Here is an 18,681-nt window from a genome sequence, read left to right on the forward strand (position 1 = left end):
TAATTTTGCATATAATCTCTTGCTCTTACAGTTAAGCAGTGAAGTGTAACAATGAGGTCCAAAAAAGAATAAACTAATTGTGAAATAATGCAGTCCAATTTATAAATAGGAAGAAGTAGGAATCTTTAATAATATATGTTTTCCCACTGATAACAATACACTTACCCTGGATGTGTGTCCAGACCATTTAAACTCTGTTCATTCTTATAATGTACTTTTTATTTGTACTATAGCAACATGTTACAGTGATGAAACCCTAAGTTTGTCACATCACACAACTTTTGAGCCATTCCACCGAATCGATAACATTTATGTATAACAACAATAGCCTACAAGAAAATGAACTTTAAAATACATTTTATATTAAGCAAAGTGTCCTGCACATTATTCTAAAATAAATATTCTAATGTAAACTATGTTATTAAAAAGATCCTATACCTCCCAATATAAAGCATATTGGGGCGTTTTCCTTGGAAAGGGCTTATCCTAGTCCCAGTCTAAAATGCATGTTTGAGCTGCTTTAATTTGAAAACACTTTGCGTTGACATATTGTTTTGTATGTCTAAGATGCACACCTGCAAAAACCTTTTATTGTAAGGTTTTAAAAACTATACTTAAATGTCCTAATATAACTGGATTAATAAACCCTGTCCAGGAAACTGACCCATAATCCTTTAGATATTCTCAGTTATTTATTGCATGTTTTTGTGTGACCATCCGATCTTTGCTTTGCTTTTTTTAAGCATTAAAAAAAATCATAATAAAATACACATTTTAATCCTGTCCCTAGGATTTCAAATATGCTCCCGTAGGCTCTATGAAAAACTAGGAATACTCCACAAGACATTTTCTAAAGGAAGTTGCAACATCTGGATCTTCTGAAAGCCATGAGAAGACCAAAAAAAGATTTTCTCTTTTCTGTAAATTTTTGTGATGTCGGAGCTATAACTGAAAGTCTCAATCTTAATATCCTGTTAACTTATTATTTCGTTGACGTTATCTGTTTGATAAATTACTAGAATTTCCATATTAAATACAACTATATTTCATGTATTTGCTAAATCTATACTAGTTACTATATCTATGATTAAGTGGTTACCAATTTTAAATAAAAACTTTTACAAAACTTTTTACAAATTATTACAATTCTTTGGAATGGCTCTTTAGTATTTTGATGTAAGTAAACATAATAATGGCCTGGTTTCAGAGACTCAAGGCTCATGACTAGACTTTAGTGAAATTACAATGATTAAGGATCTTTTATAAACATGCCTTATACAAAGGCCTACTGGTGTGTATCTTGAGACAAATCATGACGATGGCATATTTTGAGATCTGTCAGTGTAAGTTGTTTTTAGTTGAGACCGTTCAAACATGCATTTTAGTCTAGAACGAACTAGCACTGATCCTTGTCTGTGAAACTGGGGGTATAGGTTGCCCAGATTTCATGAGGACATGTGGCTGGTAAAAGCATCCGAGCCTTATGATTCCATTTTGCTCATAAACATTCACTAAAAAGTTCCTTGTGAAACCAGAAAGGTTTTGCTGCATCCCTAAACACCCATTTTAATTTTCACAAATTAAGAGACGTCTGTCAAAACTGTATACAAGCAAAACTTTTCTTAAATATTAAAGCCAATGCTGAATCTCCAAAGTTACTTCACTGTCCTAAATTCCCTTAGTTGACCTAACCAGGTGATTGTGACCAGCCACTGTCCTAAACTCCTCTATAGTTGACCTATAACCAGGTGATTATGACCAGCCAACTTTTTAAAGTCCCAGAGATGACCAATTACAAGGTGATTGTGACTAAGAATGAAGCAGATACTTTTGCAAACTTTCAAATTATTTAGCATCCAGTTTATTTCATTTGGCTCTTTTACGCTCTTGAAAAAACTTACATTAAAGCTGAACAAATAATGAAAAGCGCTTCTGTTTAACATGTCAAAGACTTGTTATCAAAAGTAAAAGCAGATGTCAAAAAACTCTTATAATTACTCATCACCACCAGCAAATGAAGCATCACAGTAAAAAAAAAACTGAAGCACACACAGTGCCATATGGCCTCAGCATCAAGTGTCACATTTACAAGAATATCGCACTGTTACTGCAATCTTACCTTTATCTTTCCCTCCAGACTCATTCAAAACAAGTCCAGCGTAGACGCGTCAAACCTCAAGTTATTCCAAAACAGTTTCTTGACATCCTGCTTCTCATTTTAGCACTTTGAAATGTAGGCCAATTACACAAAGAGCCATCAAGCTTGAAGTGGAACAGCCTTCCAACGGCTTGATAATTCCCCACTCCACACTTGCCTGTTGTGTTGTACAGCCCGAGTACCTCGGCATACATATTTAATGTTGTCTATTATGTTGGTTTTCTGTAATGAATAGAGCAGGCAGCTCTAGGTTTTCAGATGAATACAGACAGTAACAGCCCACATCTTGGGAGTATAAAGTGCTTCTGAGTCACCATGTTCCATACACTGCAGACCTCACCATATAACAACCCCTTATTTACATGGGTGTGTTTCTGAGGGATTGTTCCAGCATTATGAAATAAAAGTTTTGAGGTGTAATGAATTGTAATATAAAAAATTGTAAGGGGGGGGGGGGTGGCAGTGTAAATTAAGTGTAAATAACTTTCTTACAGTAAAACATATCTCAAACTGATGCATATCTGCAGAAAGTAGAGAGTGTAAGCTTTCAAACAGTATCTCATGTGGTACTGGGTCCATGACAGACCATTAAAAATTAAAGGAATATTTTATATGAAGTCAAAATAAGATAATTCACAGAGTCAAACACATTTTACTTTGTTGATCATGAGGGGTTTTGTACCTAACCAAAGGATATTTAAACCAGGCATAAATAAACTGGGGTTCAAACGTCCAAGATAGCTTCATTCTTAAAAATAAAGGTTGGCTCTCTGGCTACATAAAGATCCTTGAACATCCACAGGACCTTTCTGTGGCACAAACATTTCTTTGGCACAGAAAAGATCTTAAAAAGGTAAGAAAGAAATGTTGCCTTTTAAGAACCACTGGAAACTTTTTTTTATAAAGTATATGGCATCACTGTTAATCTTACCGGTTTATACTCAAGTTGGGGAAAGGAGTATTTAGCATCTCCAATTTAACTAACCTGCATGTCATTGGACTGTGGAAGGAAACTGGACTAGTGATGCACTGATGTATCGGCCGCCGATATTTATCGGACGATTTTTGATGAATTTGAAACCATTGGCATATCGGCAATAGCACAAGAACGGCCGATACCAATTGTTTATTAATTAACTGCATACAAAAATCCATTATATGTAAAAAATCATTGTCATGTTGTCTTATTATATTTGTTTTAGCTTAATTTGTGCCTCTCTTATTATGTTGGTCAGTTGAATGTTAATAAGATCCAATCCATGTTCAGTTAAATAATTTGATGCAGAAATAAACTAGAAAATAGATCAACTGTATAGTATTGTTTACAAGTGTTAAATATTGGTATCCGCCAGAAGTTGGCTGTTTAAATCGGTATTGGTATCGTCTAAAAAAAAATCCTATCGGTGCATCCCTAAACTGGACTATCAGCAATAAACTCATAACACAGGGAAAACATGCAAAATCCATGGAAAGGCAATTTAGGGTAAAAGTAAAGCTGAAAAAATTAGAAACATTTCTTATTAAATAGTAATTCCTATTTTGACTCAAATAACCCACTCAAGTTGGAATTGACATCTTAAGAAAAATAGATCACCCAAAAATAGCGGAAATGTCCCTAACAATCTTATTCCCAGCATGACTTACTGCACATAGTACAGTCTCAGAAATAAAGGTACCAAATTTATCGTTAGGATGGTACCTTTTCAAAATGTGTACCATTTTGCTACAGATATGTACCTTTGAGGTGCCAGTATGTACTCTAAAGGGTATTCCTCATTGACCGCATATATTCGGCGCAAGTGTTCGTTGCGAAAAAGCGAAGGTGTTTATTCAACCACGTTGTTGAACATTATCGTTTTCTCTCTACAAATAAACCGGTTGACCAATGAGATCTGAGCATAAGGTGCCAATGTGCCCCTAAGGTACCAGTATGTACACTCTCAGAAATAAAGGTACAAAACTGTACCGGTCACCTAAGTTTCAGTTTGGTACCTTTACATGAATAAAAACCAGAATACAATTTTGGGTAGATTACCGTACCTTAAGGACCTACATTGTTAGATAAAAGTCAAAATATGTCCCCTAGCTGTCAGTGGGGCATGACCCTTTAAAAAGGTAATTGTATGGACCATTAGGTACAGATATGTAAACATTTAGTACCAATATGAACCTATGAGATATTAATAATTTTTTTTTAGGTACTAATAAGCTCTTTTTGGTCCCAGTATGTACCTCTGAGGTACTAAAATAAAATCCTTAGGTGCAAAGCTGTACTTTTTAATAGGGAACAGCCCCACTTTTTGAAAAGACACAGCCCCAGTGACAACTTGCGGTACATTTGTGTAAACTTGTACTTGAAACTTGAAATACAATCTTTAATCTGACATACAAAGATGTTAAAATGTCACAAAATTACTCATTTGATTAGTGAACGGAAAAAAAAACATGCAGAATTTTTATTATTTTTTGATTCATTTTCAATTAAACTATTTCTTTTATTGACATTTTTGTAAAAAAAAAAGTTGTTGTGTAAGAGTAATACTTCTTCCAGGTCTAAATTAGATTTTTAACTTTTATTTTTGGAACATTTGAGAATATTTGTGGTCTCAAATGTTTGAACACTTGGGTCAAATTCAATTAATGAATAAAGAACACATTTTGGTAGTATCAACACTTCAAATAAATCAATAATTTGAGTATTATGTCTTTTAATGAGTATTATCAGGTTGTTTTTCATAAACAAAATAATGAAATTTGTATTTCAGTCTTGAGCAAATCTTGAAAAAGTTGTCGATATTAACAGGAAAACATGTTGTTACGCATGCGTCAAATGTTCTGTTATAAGACCAGATTTTATTTCTTCACAATCTGAATGACATCCTCATGTTCCATGATGTGTGTGAGTCCTACTCTCTGAGGACTGTATTTCGTGCTTGTTCCCTGTGATTCAAAATGAAAGAAGAATTTTAGGGAAACTCTGTACGGAACAAAAACAATACAAGAGCTGCACGTTTCACTTTAGGGGTAGGAAGTATAATCTTACCCAGACAAGTGCGTACTTAAACTGACTTGCTAATGTCCGGTGGATTCTGTGGCACTGGAACAAATAAGAAACGCATTCTTGAATTTGATACATGCTTGTGTTGCCCACACTGGATTTAAATTCTCATGTGTTTTAACTGTGTTACTTTTAATTCAGAAATAGCTTAACTGGTAATTATATTGCAGGCAACAAAGCTAAACTGAGACTTACCACATGTTCAACTGATGCTCCTCTTCTCATGATTATAGGGTCACCAAAATCTGGTCGTTCTACATAAAAAATATAAAATAAGAATTAAAATAAAACGAAAGAAAAAATTAGGCGTGGGTGCATAGAAAATTATTTTATTTTTTATATAAATACTAATCAGTATTTTAATATGAAATATGTAACAACTGAAAACGTATTTAAAAGCCTGCCAAAGAAGAATTAAGTCGAATAGCCAAGAAATTCATACTGCTTTAAAGGGGACATTTCACAAGATTTAAGATGTCAAATAAATCTTTGGTGTCCCCAGAGTACATATGTAAAGTTTTAGCTCAATATACCATATAGATAATTTATTATAGCATGTTAAAATTGCCACTTTGTAGGTGTGAGCAAAAAATGTGCCGTTTTTGGGTGTGTCCTTCAATATGCAAATGAGCTGATCTCTGTACTAAATGGCAGTGCTGTTGTTGGATAGTGTAGATTAAGGGGCGGTATGATTATAATAAGATCCCCTTTTGACATCACAATAGGAGCCAAATTTCAATGATTTTTCACATGCTTGCAGTGAATGGTTTACCAAAACCAAGTCACAGGGTTGATCTTTTTCACATTTTCTAAGTTAAATAGAACACAATTATAGCACTTAAACATGAAGAGAGTCAGATTTTTATGATATGTCCCCTTTAAAATTATAGCTTTTTAATTGTAAATATTTTAACTGATTTAAATGTATATATTTATAAACAAAATATTGCTTGCATGAAAAAATATAAAGCATTTACAGAGAAATTTATGGAGAAATGTAATACATTTATGCATTTAGCAGATGTTTTTATCCAAAGCGACTTACAGTGCATTTAATCATATATATCGTTTTATCAGTATGTGTGTTTGGTGGGAATTAAACCTAGAACTTTTGCATTGTTAACACAATCCTCTACACCAACTGAGCTGCAGGATCACAATAAGCAGTATCTCAGTTTTTAGGTACATGGTTTTCAATTCCCAAAAAAGGCAAATAACATACCTCCTCTTTTCTTGGTATATATGCAGATGAGAGATAGATATTCCCATAACTGCTCCAGGAGATAATCAAGATTCAGCTTCATGCCACAGCTGATGACCACACTGTTAGGTCTACGAGCAAGACGATCCACTTCCTCTATAGAAATCTGATCCACTTTGTTGTACACCTGTAATGTCACAACAACAAAAAAAGTAAAAAAAAGCCTTTTATCAGACTAAATCTCCATTTTAAAATGTATACTTACGTATAAGCAAGGCATGTACACTCTGTTGCCCACAATGACATCAATAAATTCATCTGGGGTACTGTCCTCTCTAAACAAAACCTCAGCATTGAAGATTTCTGAAGTTATGTTAAGGTAGATCACGTGTTGCTCTTTTCACATTAGAGTAAAACGAAGCTGACACAGTGTTAGTGAAGGATACTGTATTCATGAAGAATAAGCTGAACAAGTTTCTCAGAGCACATTGTGAGTGGAACCGTCGAATTGTAGGATAGTCCCCCACCTTTTTTAGGCTGAAAAACATGAACGTTTTGGAGATGTGTTTAACACATTGTTTGAAGCATGTAACCAGAGAAAAAAATATATGCTTGCAATAGTGCCATGCATTTGTGCACCTTAAAGTAGATATTGGGTTTGCACCGGTTTAGTCTTATGCCAACAGACTCCAGCTCTTTTTCCAGAAGTTCTCTGAAGAAAAAAAAACAGGGAGGTGTTATTGAAACACATGGATACATTGTAAAAGTATGCATTTAGCAAAGATCACAAGCCAAAGCTGACCTCTGAACATCTCCTTTGGTTGCATCCAACATCATGATGACCACATCTGCAGTTCTGGCCACTGCAATGACCTGTCGACCTCTTCCCTTACCTGAAAGAAAAGAAATTATGATGCAAGACGCAACAACAAACTATTTTTCAAAGCAAATCCATGTTACACTTCAAATGAAAATTGACGTACCTTGTGCAGCCCCCTCAATGATACCCGGTAAATCAAGAAGCTGTATGTTGGCACCTTTGTACTAAAATTGTAAAGTAAAAAAACACTTAAAACTCTTAATATCCTTAATATCAAAAATGATCAAAATGACAGGAAAATGATAGGAAAAACTGTCAAAATAACAGATACCTCAATGACACCTGGGATGCAGGTCAGCGTGGTAAACTCATATGAAGCAGCTTCACTTTCTGTTGATGTCATTAAACTAAGGAAAGTAGACTACACAAGATACCATCCATCAGAGCTTGAACTAAACATGATCACAACGTATACTGTAGCAGTCATCACGTTACCTTGCCAACAGAAGGAAATCCAACGAGAGCCACCCTAGCATCTCCAGATTTCATAACATCAAAGCCTTCACCTTTGGCTCCAGCTGACTTGGACGGTTCTAAAAGCTGAGCTCTGTATTTGGCAAGCTTGGCTTTCAATAATCCCAGATGATATTCAGTTGCTGCAAAACAAGTCCATAAATGACTGTGAATTCAGTTCTGAGCAGCAAACAGGATGTATTAAATCAACTTACAAAAACCAACCATGGTTTACTACAAGTTAAACCCATACACCATGTATACTAACACAAATTAACCATGGTTTTGTTACAGCAACCATATTTTTGTAGTGAAACCATTATTATTACAATATGCAAAAAACATGGTAATTACACTTTTACTATAATGAAACCATGGTTATATATTTATTGTAAGGAAAGTCCCGTGTTGATCAATTAAAACACAATTTAAATTCTTACCTTTATTCTTCTGGGTTCGAGAGATTTCTCTCTCTATTTCCGCTATCTTTTCTAAAATCCCCATTGTCAATGAAGTGTGATATGTCCCCTAATGTGATGCCTGGGAAATCACAGTGACATGAAAAAAAGACTGTCAGTCAAACTGCACACAGACCATCTGGTTACGTTGTCAGTAATGCTAAGCTAGCAGACACTTATGGAAAACTTATCAAACACTGCTGTTGATTAATCTGTCAAACAAACAGCATCACAAAAAATATTCTTATAAACCCAATGCATAAGACAGTCTTATATATAGTCAACTGTGTCGTGAAAACAAATAAATGTTATGATATTTACAGTTTTCGGCAGCCCGAAGTGAGCAGCATGCACTGCTAATGACGTCACCATTCGACCGGCAACAGACAGCGCTGCATGGAATTTGCTACGGCGAGAAACAAACAACTCTGAACTTTAGTTCCTATACGGTGAACCTGAATCTTTGATTATGGTAAATAAAATAACGTGATGAATAAATTATATTGTGTTCATATATATTCGTTGATACGTTAAAATTAAGCAAATAACTAACAGACGATGACACGAGACCGACAAACGTTCAACAATCGGTCCGATTATAATGAGCGCATCATTCAAATGGAAACATGGCAGCGGCTACAGGGTCGCAATCGTCTACACATGAACCCGCTGGTATGGAGGGTCTTCGAAATCCCGTGACCAGCCGACCACCGGAGGACAGCACGGGTAAAGATCAGACCTCTAGCGGAGACCGGACAAAGAAACCGTGCAGAGCGTGTACAGACTTTAAATCATGGATGAAAACTCAACAGAAACAGAAGTCTTCCGTCCCTGTGCAGGTGAAGAGACATTTCATTGAACACCTGTAACTACCATGAAGTGTAACTTTTTTTAACGATACGAATCTAAGGTCACAGTGACTGTACATGACCCAGATAAATCAATATGTCAACGAAACCCAATACATAAAACAATACTATAGTAAACTGTAGTGAAATTTCCAAGATACGTAACGTTAGTTTTTTTTTTAATCGTAACTGTAGCTAAGTTTCCATCCACTTGTCAATCGAATTATCTGAAGTTCGGTAAAAAAACTTATGCGAATAAAGCGGGTGAAAGTGTGTTTCCATCCAACGGCTTTAAAGCGAATAAAAACCTGTACGTAATGACGTCACATGCTGTTTTGCGATCAAATTGGTATATCGAATTGATTTGAGACATTTGAAGGTGTTTCCATTCATTTTCACACTGAATCGCACAATATTCAAGCAAACATTTGCGAACAAAGTTTTGCTAGACAAAATGGATTGCGCCATACAAGTTATAAGTGCTTATGTGCCAGCTGAGCTGATAGCGACATATCAAGCTATAATAATAAGAAAATGACGTTAACATCAAATTGCTATGATGATGCAGATGCATGTAAATGCCCGACGACAACGGAGGCATTAACGTGAAATGATAGTCCGGATCAATGCTTAACGTAACGACAAATATCTTTCCTGAGCTGTTAATATTGGAAGCCAATGAAACTACGAGGGTTCTTTGGCCGAGGATCCATCTCATCAAGGTCGAATTTGCTTTTATTTTCCCTCCGGCACCGTTGCGAGATAACTCTCTTTTTTTGAAACACATAGCGCTGTTTGAGCACCTTACATTTACTCCGGAGGACGTTCCACGTCTTGTCATAACCATTGTTGGACATTTGCGAGTTCCTAATAAATTATGGCATTTCTTAGATTTTTGCTATCTAAAATAGAGCTGTAATCGTGCCTTAAAAGTTAGGCCTGAAATAACCGGAGCCCGACAGAATGCAGCCCGAACCCGAAAGCACATTTAGATTGACAGCTTTTTAAAAGCCCGAACCCGTTTACAGGCAGATATTATTTCAATGTGCGCACGCAAACAGCTTTTATCAAGAATGAGTAATTTACACATGTTTTAACATTATATATTAATGACTAACTGGGCTACACGTCACTTGGAAGTTGAAACAAAGAAAAAAAATAAGTCATCTGTATTCTGTAACATCGTAACATCTCGTTCTAAATAGGCATATGCAATAAATTATAAATAGGCCAACATGCCAATAAAAACAATAATTTCTTAACGAATTAAATTAAGATAATACATTCTGAATAAGATGGTTATTTGAGAATAACGAAATTAAGATAAAGGTTGGGATTTGCTTCGGCATGCCAACATTAGTCTATATCCTCTGTCTAAATTATGTATGTAGTTAAACATTAAAAAACCTTTACTCACCAAGATTAGGCTACATTTTTGTTGAGGAAATTATTAAATCCACTGTAAATGGCTTCAGCGTGGTCCTGCGCTACTGATAGGGCATCCAGCGGCATTGAACTTGACCGCTCATTTACCGTGCAAAGGCGGAGCACGAGCCCGTTGAAAATGTTAGAAATGAAGCCCGAATCCGACCGAACCCGTCGGGTTCGGGCAAAGATTTTACCCCATCTGAGATCTTCAGCTCTAAAATAGCCGTTATTTTCTCTGGTAAATTAAATTTTAAATGAATCTCGTCTCGTCGTGTGTCCACTTACATCTGACTTTGTTGACACACGCCATGTGTGCCACCAGAGCGGACCTAAAGCTTTTTCTTCTTTGTTTTGTGTGTGGGTTACAACCATAAAATGACCTAAACCTTAATCGCAAATCATTATTTATTCGGCAAATAACGTTTCCATCAGCGTTTATCGCATAAGCCATATATCGATCAAGATAAAATCCGATGAGATCGAACGTATTTCTTTTGAGTCGATATTCATGAAATTCAATCGAATTTTACTGTTTCCATAAGGCATTTTTCATTCGATATCACTTAATTCGGATAAAAACATGTGGATGGAAACATGGCTTCTATTTCTTACTACAGTACAATTGTACTATACTATACTATTGTATTTACTACAGTTTACGTAAATAATTAATATAGTATACTACATGGGTTATTTTTATGATAAATAACCTTACTTAACTTGTTAGGACTTACCATTGTGTACCATGTGTATTACTGTTGTAGTTTTGTGAAAAGTCTGGTAAATACAAGTTACTGGAATGTACATTTTATATTAATACTAATAAACATTTTTTATTATTCCTTATCTTTTTAATAAATAAGATACTCAAGAAAAATATTTATTAAATAATTATCTTGGGTATGTTAGGTAATCTGCTACATATTTACTATATCTTTTCTGTCAGTCCACATTATTGAATAATCCCTCATGACATATTGAACAGGAGAGCACAGCAAAAGAGACTGAAAAATCAGTTGAATGTCCTCTGGATAGAGAGGAATTGGGCAGGAGCTCATGGTCCTTTCTTCACACCATGGCAGCATACTATCCAGACACCCCATCTGCATCACAGCAACAGGACATGACCCAGTTCTTTAACCTCTTCTCAAAGTTTTTCCCATGTGACGAATGTGCAGAAGACCTGAGATCAAGGTTCCCTTTATTGTATTTTTAACGTTTGTTCATTGCTCATTTTAATAGGGTTTACATTGTCTTGTATAGGATAGAATGAGCTGTTTTGAATATCTTGTTTCTTATCAGACTGAAAACAGATCGGCCGGACACTAGTACCCGGCACAATCTTTCACAGTGGCTGTGTCGTCTTCACAATGGCATCAACGTTCGGTTAGGCAAGCCAGAGTTCGACTGCAGCAGGGTGGATGAGCGATGGAGAGATGGCTGGAAGGATGGCTCATGTGACTAATATCTACCAGGATTTTGTGGACATGTCATCTAACAGTTGTAATATATTCAGATTACAGTGCAAATACTTAAATTATTACCTTAATATGAAGAGCAAAGGTTAAATAGCTGCAAATGCCTGTATGGTATTTTTAACTGAATATCAAGCCTGTCTATAAATGAATGGCATCTTAATACAGCTGAACTCTAACAGTAAATGATAAAGGTTTGTGAATTTACTTGTGAATTGATTTGTGGATCTGCTGAAAATAAAAAATGTTTTGTTTATAGGTCTGAAGAATGTATAGCATATCAAGACATACAATACATCACCAATAATGATGTCATCTTTACTTGCACCTAGATGAAAAATAAATCTTGCATCTATAATTAAAACTGAACAGCATTGAGTCCCATAATCAGCAACAAAACGAAAATCTGGTCTCCTAATGAAGTGAGTGGTACCCCATCTGAGGATGTGATGTAGTCGGTAGATGTTGCTGTTGAGACAATGTAATACACAGCATCACAGAGGTATTGCGCACGCCTCTGACAGGCATTGGGTGTGTATGTGTGTGCCTGCCTCCGTGCCTCGACCCACAGCCCATAGCCTGAATAACATTAGGAGGAAAATGGACGGAGTGGGTTCATTTGGCGCTGGAAGAGCCGGGGCTGCATTCGACCCTATTGCCTTCATTCAACAGCCGCAGACCATCCTCAGAATATTATCATGGGTAAGAGCTTTATTTGGGTTAAAGCGATCATATCAGACGAAAGCAGACATGTGTGATGTAGCCTATAAAAAAAATCCGCAAATTTCATATTCATAACATTTTCGTTAGGCGATACCAAATGAAAATGTGTCAATGGAAAAAGTCTTAAATAAGATCTAATGTTCGCTATAAGCGGAACGATGATTTTTCATTTTGGTTAAAATATCACGTTGCCTCGCGTGACTAGATTAACGTTAGCTCGCGTGAGTCATTCTATAATAAAAACAATGTATTGATGTAAACGTTAATTCCTGCATATATCTCAATGTCGTTTCATTTATTGTTGGGATTTAGTATTGTGATTTCTCAGTTCCTGTAATCATATATGCCATAGCCTTTCATTTCAGTTATTTCATTTGATAAATGTCGTGGATTAAGCGTGAAATATTTTCCTTAAATGATGCAATTTAACGAGTGACGTTGATGTCATGGATGATGCGCGAGCGTTTTTTCTTATTATGCAATAAGGTTTTCAGTAAGCATCATCGTAAAGTGTCTCAAAACCAATTGAGTTGCCTACATAGACAACATTTGTCCAGGCGTTTGTGTATAATGCTGAACGTGGTCAACAATGCTGTCTAGATAGGCAACCGTGCATTAAAACACAGTGACAGACTCCTCGATTCTGATTGGTTGTTACTATACACTCATATTACTATATACACTCATATACGGTTACTTCCATTTGCTTTTATTTGCATCAGACAATATACATCACGTGGCTCATAGCTGAACCAACCTAGTGCATTATTATGATGTCATGTGCCTTATTAAATATTATTATAATAGAATAAAAGCTTTATAAGTTGTTCCTAAAAATTATTCCCCCCACATGAACTGCAAAATAAATATTAGATATTGAGTACAGTAAGAATTGCACAATGCATTAATGATCTTATTTCTGTATGTTTGTTGCATATTTCATTGTGACCGGAGGTATGACTTGGGAAGTCGTTAAAAATAGGTTCACACATGAAACACACATTATAATAACTTAATTATCTTTTCCACTGCAGATCTTCTCAATGGTGGTGTTTGGATCCATAATAAATGAAGGCTATGTCAACCATGGCAGTGAGAGGCTCTATTGTGTTTTCAACAAAAACAACAATGCTTGCAACTATGGGACCGCCATTGGGCTTATTGCCTTTATAGCCAGTATTTTTTTCCTTATCCTTGACATGAAGTTCCAGCAAATCAGCAGCATTAAAGACAGGAAGAAGGCAGTAATGCTGGACATTGGATTTTCAGGTAAACGCCACAGGAGCAGTCCAAAACAGATGACTGACTGCAGTGCTATATATTTCTAAGTTGTCACTTATTTATTGGGGTTTTAGCAACATACCATGTTTTTGAGTAGAAGTACAGTATTGTCTTTAATGGCTTTGCTAATTATATTACAATTTTACCTATTTCTTTTAAAGGGGCCATGTCACAAGTCTTTTTAAAGATGTGAAATAAATCTTTGGTGTCCCCAGAGTGCATATGTGAAGTTTTAGCTCAAAGTACCATATCGATAATTTATTATAGCAAGTTAAAAATGACACTTTGTAGGCGTGAGCAAAAATGTGCCGTTTTGGGTGTGTCCTTTTAAATGTGAATGAGCTGATCTCTGCGCTAAATGGCAGTGTCGTGGTTGGATAGTGCAGATGAAGGGGCTGTATTATCCCCTTCTGACATCACAAGGGGAGCCAAATTTCAATTACCCATTTTTTCTCACATGCTTGCAGAGAATGGTTTACCAAAACTAAGTTACTGGGTTGATCACATTTTCTAGGCTGATAAAAGCACTGGGGACCCAATTATAGCCCGTAAACATAGAAAAAGTCAGATTTTCATGATATGTCCCCTTTAAACATAGTGGCAAAGGTATTTTTTTATTGAATTAAGGTGAAATTTGAACAGAGGGCATGCAATATAATCATTTTTATTATTGAAATATTTTTTGAGAGTATTACTGTATTAAATCTTACTGTTGAATTAAAATGTCTCATGCATGATTACAGGTTTCTGGGCATTTTTATGGTTTGTCGGTTTCTGTTTTTTGGCCAACCAATGGCAGCGCACCACTCCAGATGAGCTTCCTTTAAACCAGGGAGCGGATGCTGCCAGGGCTGCTATTACCTTCTCCTTCTTCTCCATCTTTACTTGGGTAAAAACTAAAGTATCGCACCTCTACATAGAAATTAAAACATTTGTCTTTATTAAAAACAACCTTTACTTGACTGGTGTTCAATTAAGTTCTTTGTAAGTATTTAAATGGAGATTATCAGTCCATTTTAGTACATTGTAAGTTGTTACATCACAACCTATCTAATTGACATGGACTTGCTCCACATACTGCCTTCCGCCCTTTGGGGATTTGGGAACATATAATAGAAGTACTTCCTTTTTTCTGCCTGTGAAAGAGGATAAGAGAAGTGTTTAGTGGTTTAGTGCTAATGTGAAAAAAATCGGTGCTTTCCTGCATTTATTAAACAAAAGTAAAATGTGTCTCCTAAGTGTGAGCTTCCCTTATACTTGAGCAATCCAGGAACCTGCAGGCTCTTTAAAACCCAAATTTCTGATCTAATGACTTCATTCTCATCAGAAGAATTCAATGTGTGCTTAATGCCAAGAGAGGTCACACTAATTACTGACTTCTACCAGAAAAAGCCATTGTGTACTAAAAAAATCTGGTGGTTTTTACATTTCGCGTACCTTTCCTGTATTTTCTGTTTGTATGTTAACAAAGAGATCGAAAAATAAATATGGATGGCCATTAAAACATTTCTAAAATCCGATGTTGGCCTACATTTATTTGCAAGGATACAAATTAAATATTAAGTACCAAGCTAAATACTTCAGTATAGGGGTGATTCTCACGAAAACTTGGTTTTAAAAATGTCAAGCATGAAAATGTAAAAATTGCTTAAATTTACTTTTTTTCCCACCAGACATTGAAAAACAAAGTCTGGAGTAAATGGGAACATTAATTTAAACACTTTTACCTATCATTTAACACTTTTTGTAACATAATTTAAAAAATTAGTCCTAAAAAATCTCATTACCGCAACAGTCAGAAAACATCAACACCGACATATTTTCAAAATGACATGACAAACCTGAAAGAACATAGTTTGGAGATTCTGCACATGCAATTAAAATCAAAGTATTATGCTTCTATTAATTAAATTAACATTTAATAAGCATCTGTTGCGGTAATGATAATCAAAATGTCGTGTAAGCATTCTGACAAGACAATATTTCAAATTAACTGTAAAAAAATTATCCTACCTGGTAGCCATCTTGAAGTAACTGGTCCATGTGCTTGGTCACTCAAAATCAAACTTTATTAAAATTCTGTATGTGTGCTTAAACTGTTCTCAAAAAGTGTTGCGGAGGATGAGAACATCAGGCATGGACACATCATTTTCTTAATTTTTCTTCATTATTATTATACATGAATATTCAGGAAATATTTTTTTCTGTCATCTAAAGTAGTCTAGAAAAACATCCATTTATTTTTTTTCTAAATATTTTTGTGTTAATTTGATTAAATTACAACATAACGCATGTTCAAACACAGCCAGACACATTGCGGTAATGAGAATTTCAGCAGAAAATGAGATAAAATTGACAAATTATAAATTCTTATGTTGAAATCACACATTGTGCAAGGTAGAACAAAGTATTGTGTTAATTCTGATGCTTTTTAATATTACTATATTACACATTTTATAGCTAAAATCATTAGTGCCGTGGTGTTTCAATGGTTTCGTGAGAATCACCCATAGAGACATTGCACATTGGTTGTTTTCTTCAATATAAGTGGCCAAAATAGTTTCATTAATGAGAATTAGACACAACTTTGTACTATACTTTGTTTTTCAGGCTGGCTTGACTGTAAGAGCAGTGCAGAAGTACATGCTAGGAACCGACATGTCCCTCTTCACCACAGAACACACGATTGACGGCATTCCACCCGTCCAACCCTACCCCACCGTCCCAGTCACCGAACCCACCGATACATATCAGAGCCCACCCTTCACTGAAAACCTGGAAACCTCCAACGCCGCCCCAACCTACCAGGTGCCAATTTACTAGAGGGGTGACGGCTCCACGTGCAATGTCTGAATCAGTGTGGATGGTTGGCACTGGTCAAACTGAAGTGGTGTGACAATGTTCATAGGTAGTACTGTTCTGTGAACTTCTGTACAAGAATATGTTGATTGTGATTTTACTTTTGTTTGGAATATTACATGTTAATTTACCAGTTGGATTAAAACTGATGGAGGGGTATCTGTTTCAATGTTATATAGGTACACAGTATGTTTGCATGTTATATTTAGAGAGCTATGAAGTGCCATGCAACACAAATAGTAACTTGTTTATTCAGTTTCCATAAGACTGAATATAAAGTGCGATATATGATGCATGGAATCAATCAACTAAAGGAAGTTCTGTTTGTAAGGATCTTTAACTAAAAGCTGCCAAAATTGACTTAAGTGAGGTGTCTTCCTATAGAGGGTTGAGTTCTGCTGTAGATAAGCATCTTATATATCAAAGGGTATCTCGGTGTATAAAAAGATAAACATCAGTGTTTTGATTTTGTAATGGCACTAAGTGTGTTTTGTCTAGGCGTCATGACAGTACAAATCCAGATTAACTTGGGTGGATTTCTGTAGCTTAGGATGTGTGAGTGTATCAAACTATTAAGGATAAATGTATATCACAGAGTTTTATGTTGTTTTGAAAGTCATTCGTTATGTGACATAATAAATTTGATAAACACCAAAATATATCTACTTAATGATATGATCAGCATTTAAAAGAAATCTTTTATTAATATACAAACTTTGACAATACAACACTTGGTACATTTTTAAAATTAAGTATAATTTAAAATAAATGCCACTGGTCTGCAAAACGACGTGTTCGGGACTATGAAACCCTTCAACCAGTTGTCCGTCGTTTAAAAAAAAAGCTGTATGTTGACCATCGGTGCTTCATCTGATATGTGGTAGAATTTTGGTAATGTTTCTGTGTTCAGAGATATACACAAAATACTAGTGATTGTACTTCAATATGTGTAAATGGAGTATGTCTGTTGAAGTGGTCAGGGTCTGTGTGTTTCCTGTACTTTACACTGCACTCCTCCTAAAATTCCTCATGGACCAATTTTACTTAATGTTTCAGAAAATTTGAGGTATGTTTTGCTGGTTCAAAATTTGCACTACGAAAGTAGTATTATAGATGAGGAGCAATTGTAAAGTTATTAAAGATCAGTTAAATGGCTTATTTAATGCTAAGGGGTGAAATGCCCTAAAGTGGGACACCTATGCTGAGGTACATGAATTGTGCAAGTAAACTACGGCATCAAAAAAAAAAAAAATCACATGACCTCTCAATGTTCAGTCATATATGAAGGTGGAGCAATCGTCGAATAGGAAACGCATTTTACTCTGAACTTAGGGCAATTTTTATGCCCCGTTGAAGGTCAAAGTGCAAAGTTTGCAGCAGTAAAAATGCGTCAGAGACCTTGTCCATGATTCTTTTGAAACTTACATAATTTACTGTATCTGCAGGCAATATAACCCATCTTGTCAATGATTTATTGTTGTCAATCAAACCGTCTTCAGACTGCTGTTGTCAGACATTATGAAAATAAAGAGACATGTTTTTCATGAGTGGATCACTTTGTAATGTTGACCTTGTATGACTGTGTCACACAATGTAGAGCTTTCAGCACTTTCTTTTACCGAAAGCCACATTTTTTTGACATTTTAATTGCTGCAGTCGCTTGATAACACTGATGTTTTTAGTTCCAAGCATACAATTGCAAAATTATCCAAATCTAATCTATGTTATAGATTGTTAAATGTGACCATGGACCACAAAATTTCAATTTTTTGAAATTGACATTTATACATCATCTGTATAAGTTGAATAAATAAGCTTTCTATTGATGTATGGTTTGTTAGGATAGGACAATAATTGGC

General features: G+C 35.4%; 3 protein-coding genes across 3 annotated transcripts; 2 read left to right on the forward strand and 1 right to left on the reverse strand.

Annotated features, from left to right (window-relative positions):
• Positions 1-4,814: 4,814 nt before the first annotated feature.
• Positions 4,815-8,633, reverse strand: drg2 (developmentally regulated GTP binding protein 2). Its single transcript, XM_065255443.2, has 13 exons — positions 8,530-8,633; positions 8,191-8,290; positions 7,733-7,893; positions 7,569-7,658; positions 7,401-7,461; positions 7,220-7,310; positions 7,057-7,129; positions 6,864-6,954; positions 6,683-6,780; positions 6,439-6,604; positions 5,412-5,470; positions 5,202-5,255; positions 4,815-5,098 (listed from the first exon to the last, which is right to left on the reverse strand). Exons 2-13 carry the CDS (start codon positions 8,252-8,254, stop codon positions 5,012-5,014), a joined length of 1,095 nt encoding a protein of 364 aa, XP_065111515.1. The 5' UTR covers positions 8,255-8,290; positions 8,530-8,633; the 3' UTR covers positions 4,815-5,011.
• Positions 8,634-8,679: 46 nt separating this feature from the next.
• On the forward strand, positions 8,680-12,213 carry gfer (growth factor, augmenter of liver regeneration (ERV1 homolog, S. cerevisiae)). The gene is made up of 3 exons (XM_065265810.1): positions 8,680-9,047; positions 11,470-11,678; positions 11,787-12,213. The coding sequence occupies exons 1-3, from the start codon at positions 8,835-8,837 to the stop codon at positions 11,947-11,949; spliced, it is 585 nt and encodes a 194-aa protein (XP_065121882.1). The 5' UTR covers positions 8,680-8,834; the 3' UTR covers positions 11,950-12,213.
• A 53-nt stretch (positions 12,214-12,266) lies between these two features.
• On the forward strand, positions 12,267-18,374 carry syngr3a (synaptogyrin 3a). Its single transcript, XM_065265710.2, has 4 exons — positions 12,267-12,661; positions 13,717-13,951; positions 14,707-14,852; positions 16,574-18,374. Exons 1-4 carry the CDS (start codon positions 12,422-12,424, stop codon positions 16,784-16,786), a joined length of 834 nt encoding a protein of 277 aa, XP_065121782.1. The 5' UTR covers positions 12,267-12,421; the 3' UTR covers positions 16,787-18,374.
• Positions 18,375-18,681: the final 307 nt, after the last annotated feature.

The sequence above is a fragment of the Paramisgurnus dabryanus genome, chromosome 3 (genome assembly GCF_030506205.2).
Source record: "Paramisgurnus dabryanus chromosome 3, PD_genome_1.1, whole genome shotgun sequence".
In the NCBI taxonomy this organism is placed as follows: domain Eukaryota; kingdom Metazoa; phylum Chordata; class Actinopteri; order Cypriniformes; family Cobitidae; genus Paramisgurnus; species Paramisgurnus dabryanus.

What these genes read in the sequence shown, in the direction of transcription:
- drg2 (XM_065255443.2), bottom strand. Translation starts at nt 8,254, where the DNA reads ATGGGGATTTTAGAAAAGATAGCGGAAATAGAGAGAGAAATCTCTCGA. An exon ending in CATTGAGGGGGCTGCACAAG is followed by an intron (nt 7,311 to 7,400) that starts GTACGTCAATTT and finishes CTTTTCTTTCAG; the next exon opens with GTAAGGGAAGAGGTCGACAG. An exon ending in TTAAGTACGCACTTGTCTGG is followed by an intron (nt 5,099 to 5,201) that starts GTAAGATTATAC and finishes TTTGAATCACAG; the next exon opens with GGAACAAGCACGAAATACAG.
- gfer (XM_065265810.1), top strand. Translation starts at nt 8,835, where the DNA reads ATGGCAGCGGCTACAGGGTCGCAATCGTCTACACATGAACCCGCTGGT. An exon ending in AGTCTTCCGTCCCTGTGCAG is followed by an intron (nt 9,048 to 11,469) that starts GTGAAGAGACAT and finishes CATATTGAACAG; the next exon opens with GAGAGCACAGCAAAAGAGAC. An exon ending in GCAGAAGACCTGAGATCAAG is followed by an intron (nt 11,679 to 11,786) that starts GTTCCCTTTATT and finishes GTTTCTTATCAG; the next exon opens with ACTGAAAACAGATCGGCCGG.
- syngr3a (XM_065265710.2), top strand. Translation starts at nt 12,422, where the DNA reads ATGTTGCTGTTGAGACAATGTAATACACAGCATCACAGAGGTATTGCG. An exon ending in GCTGGACATTGGATTTTCAG is followed by an intron (nt 13,952 to 14,706) that starts GTAAACGCCACA and finishes GCATGATTACAG; the next exon opens with GTTTCTGGGCATTTTTATGG. An exon ending in TCTTCTCCATCTTTACTTGG is followed by an intron (nt 14,853 to 16,573) that starts GTAAAAACTAAA and finishes TTTGTTTTTCAG; the next exon opens with GCTGGCTTGACTGTAAGAGC.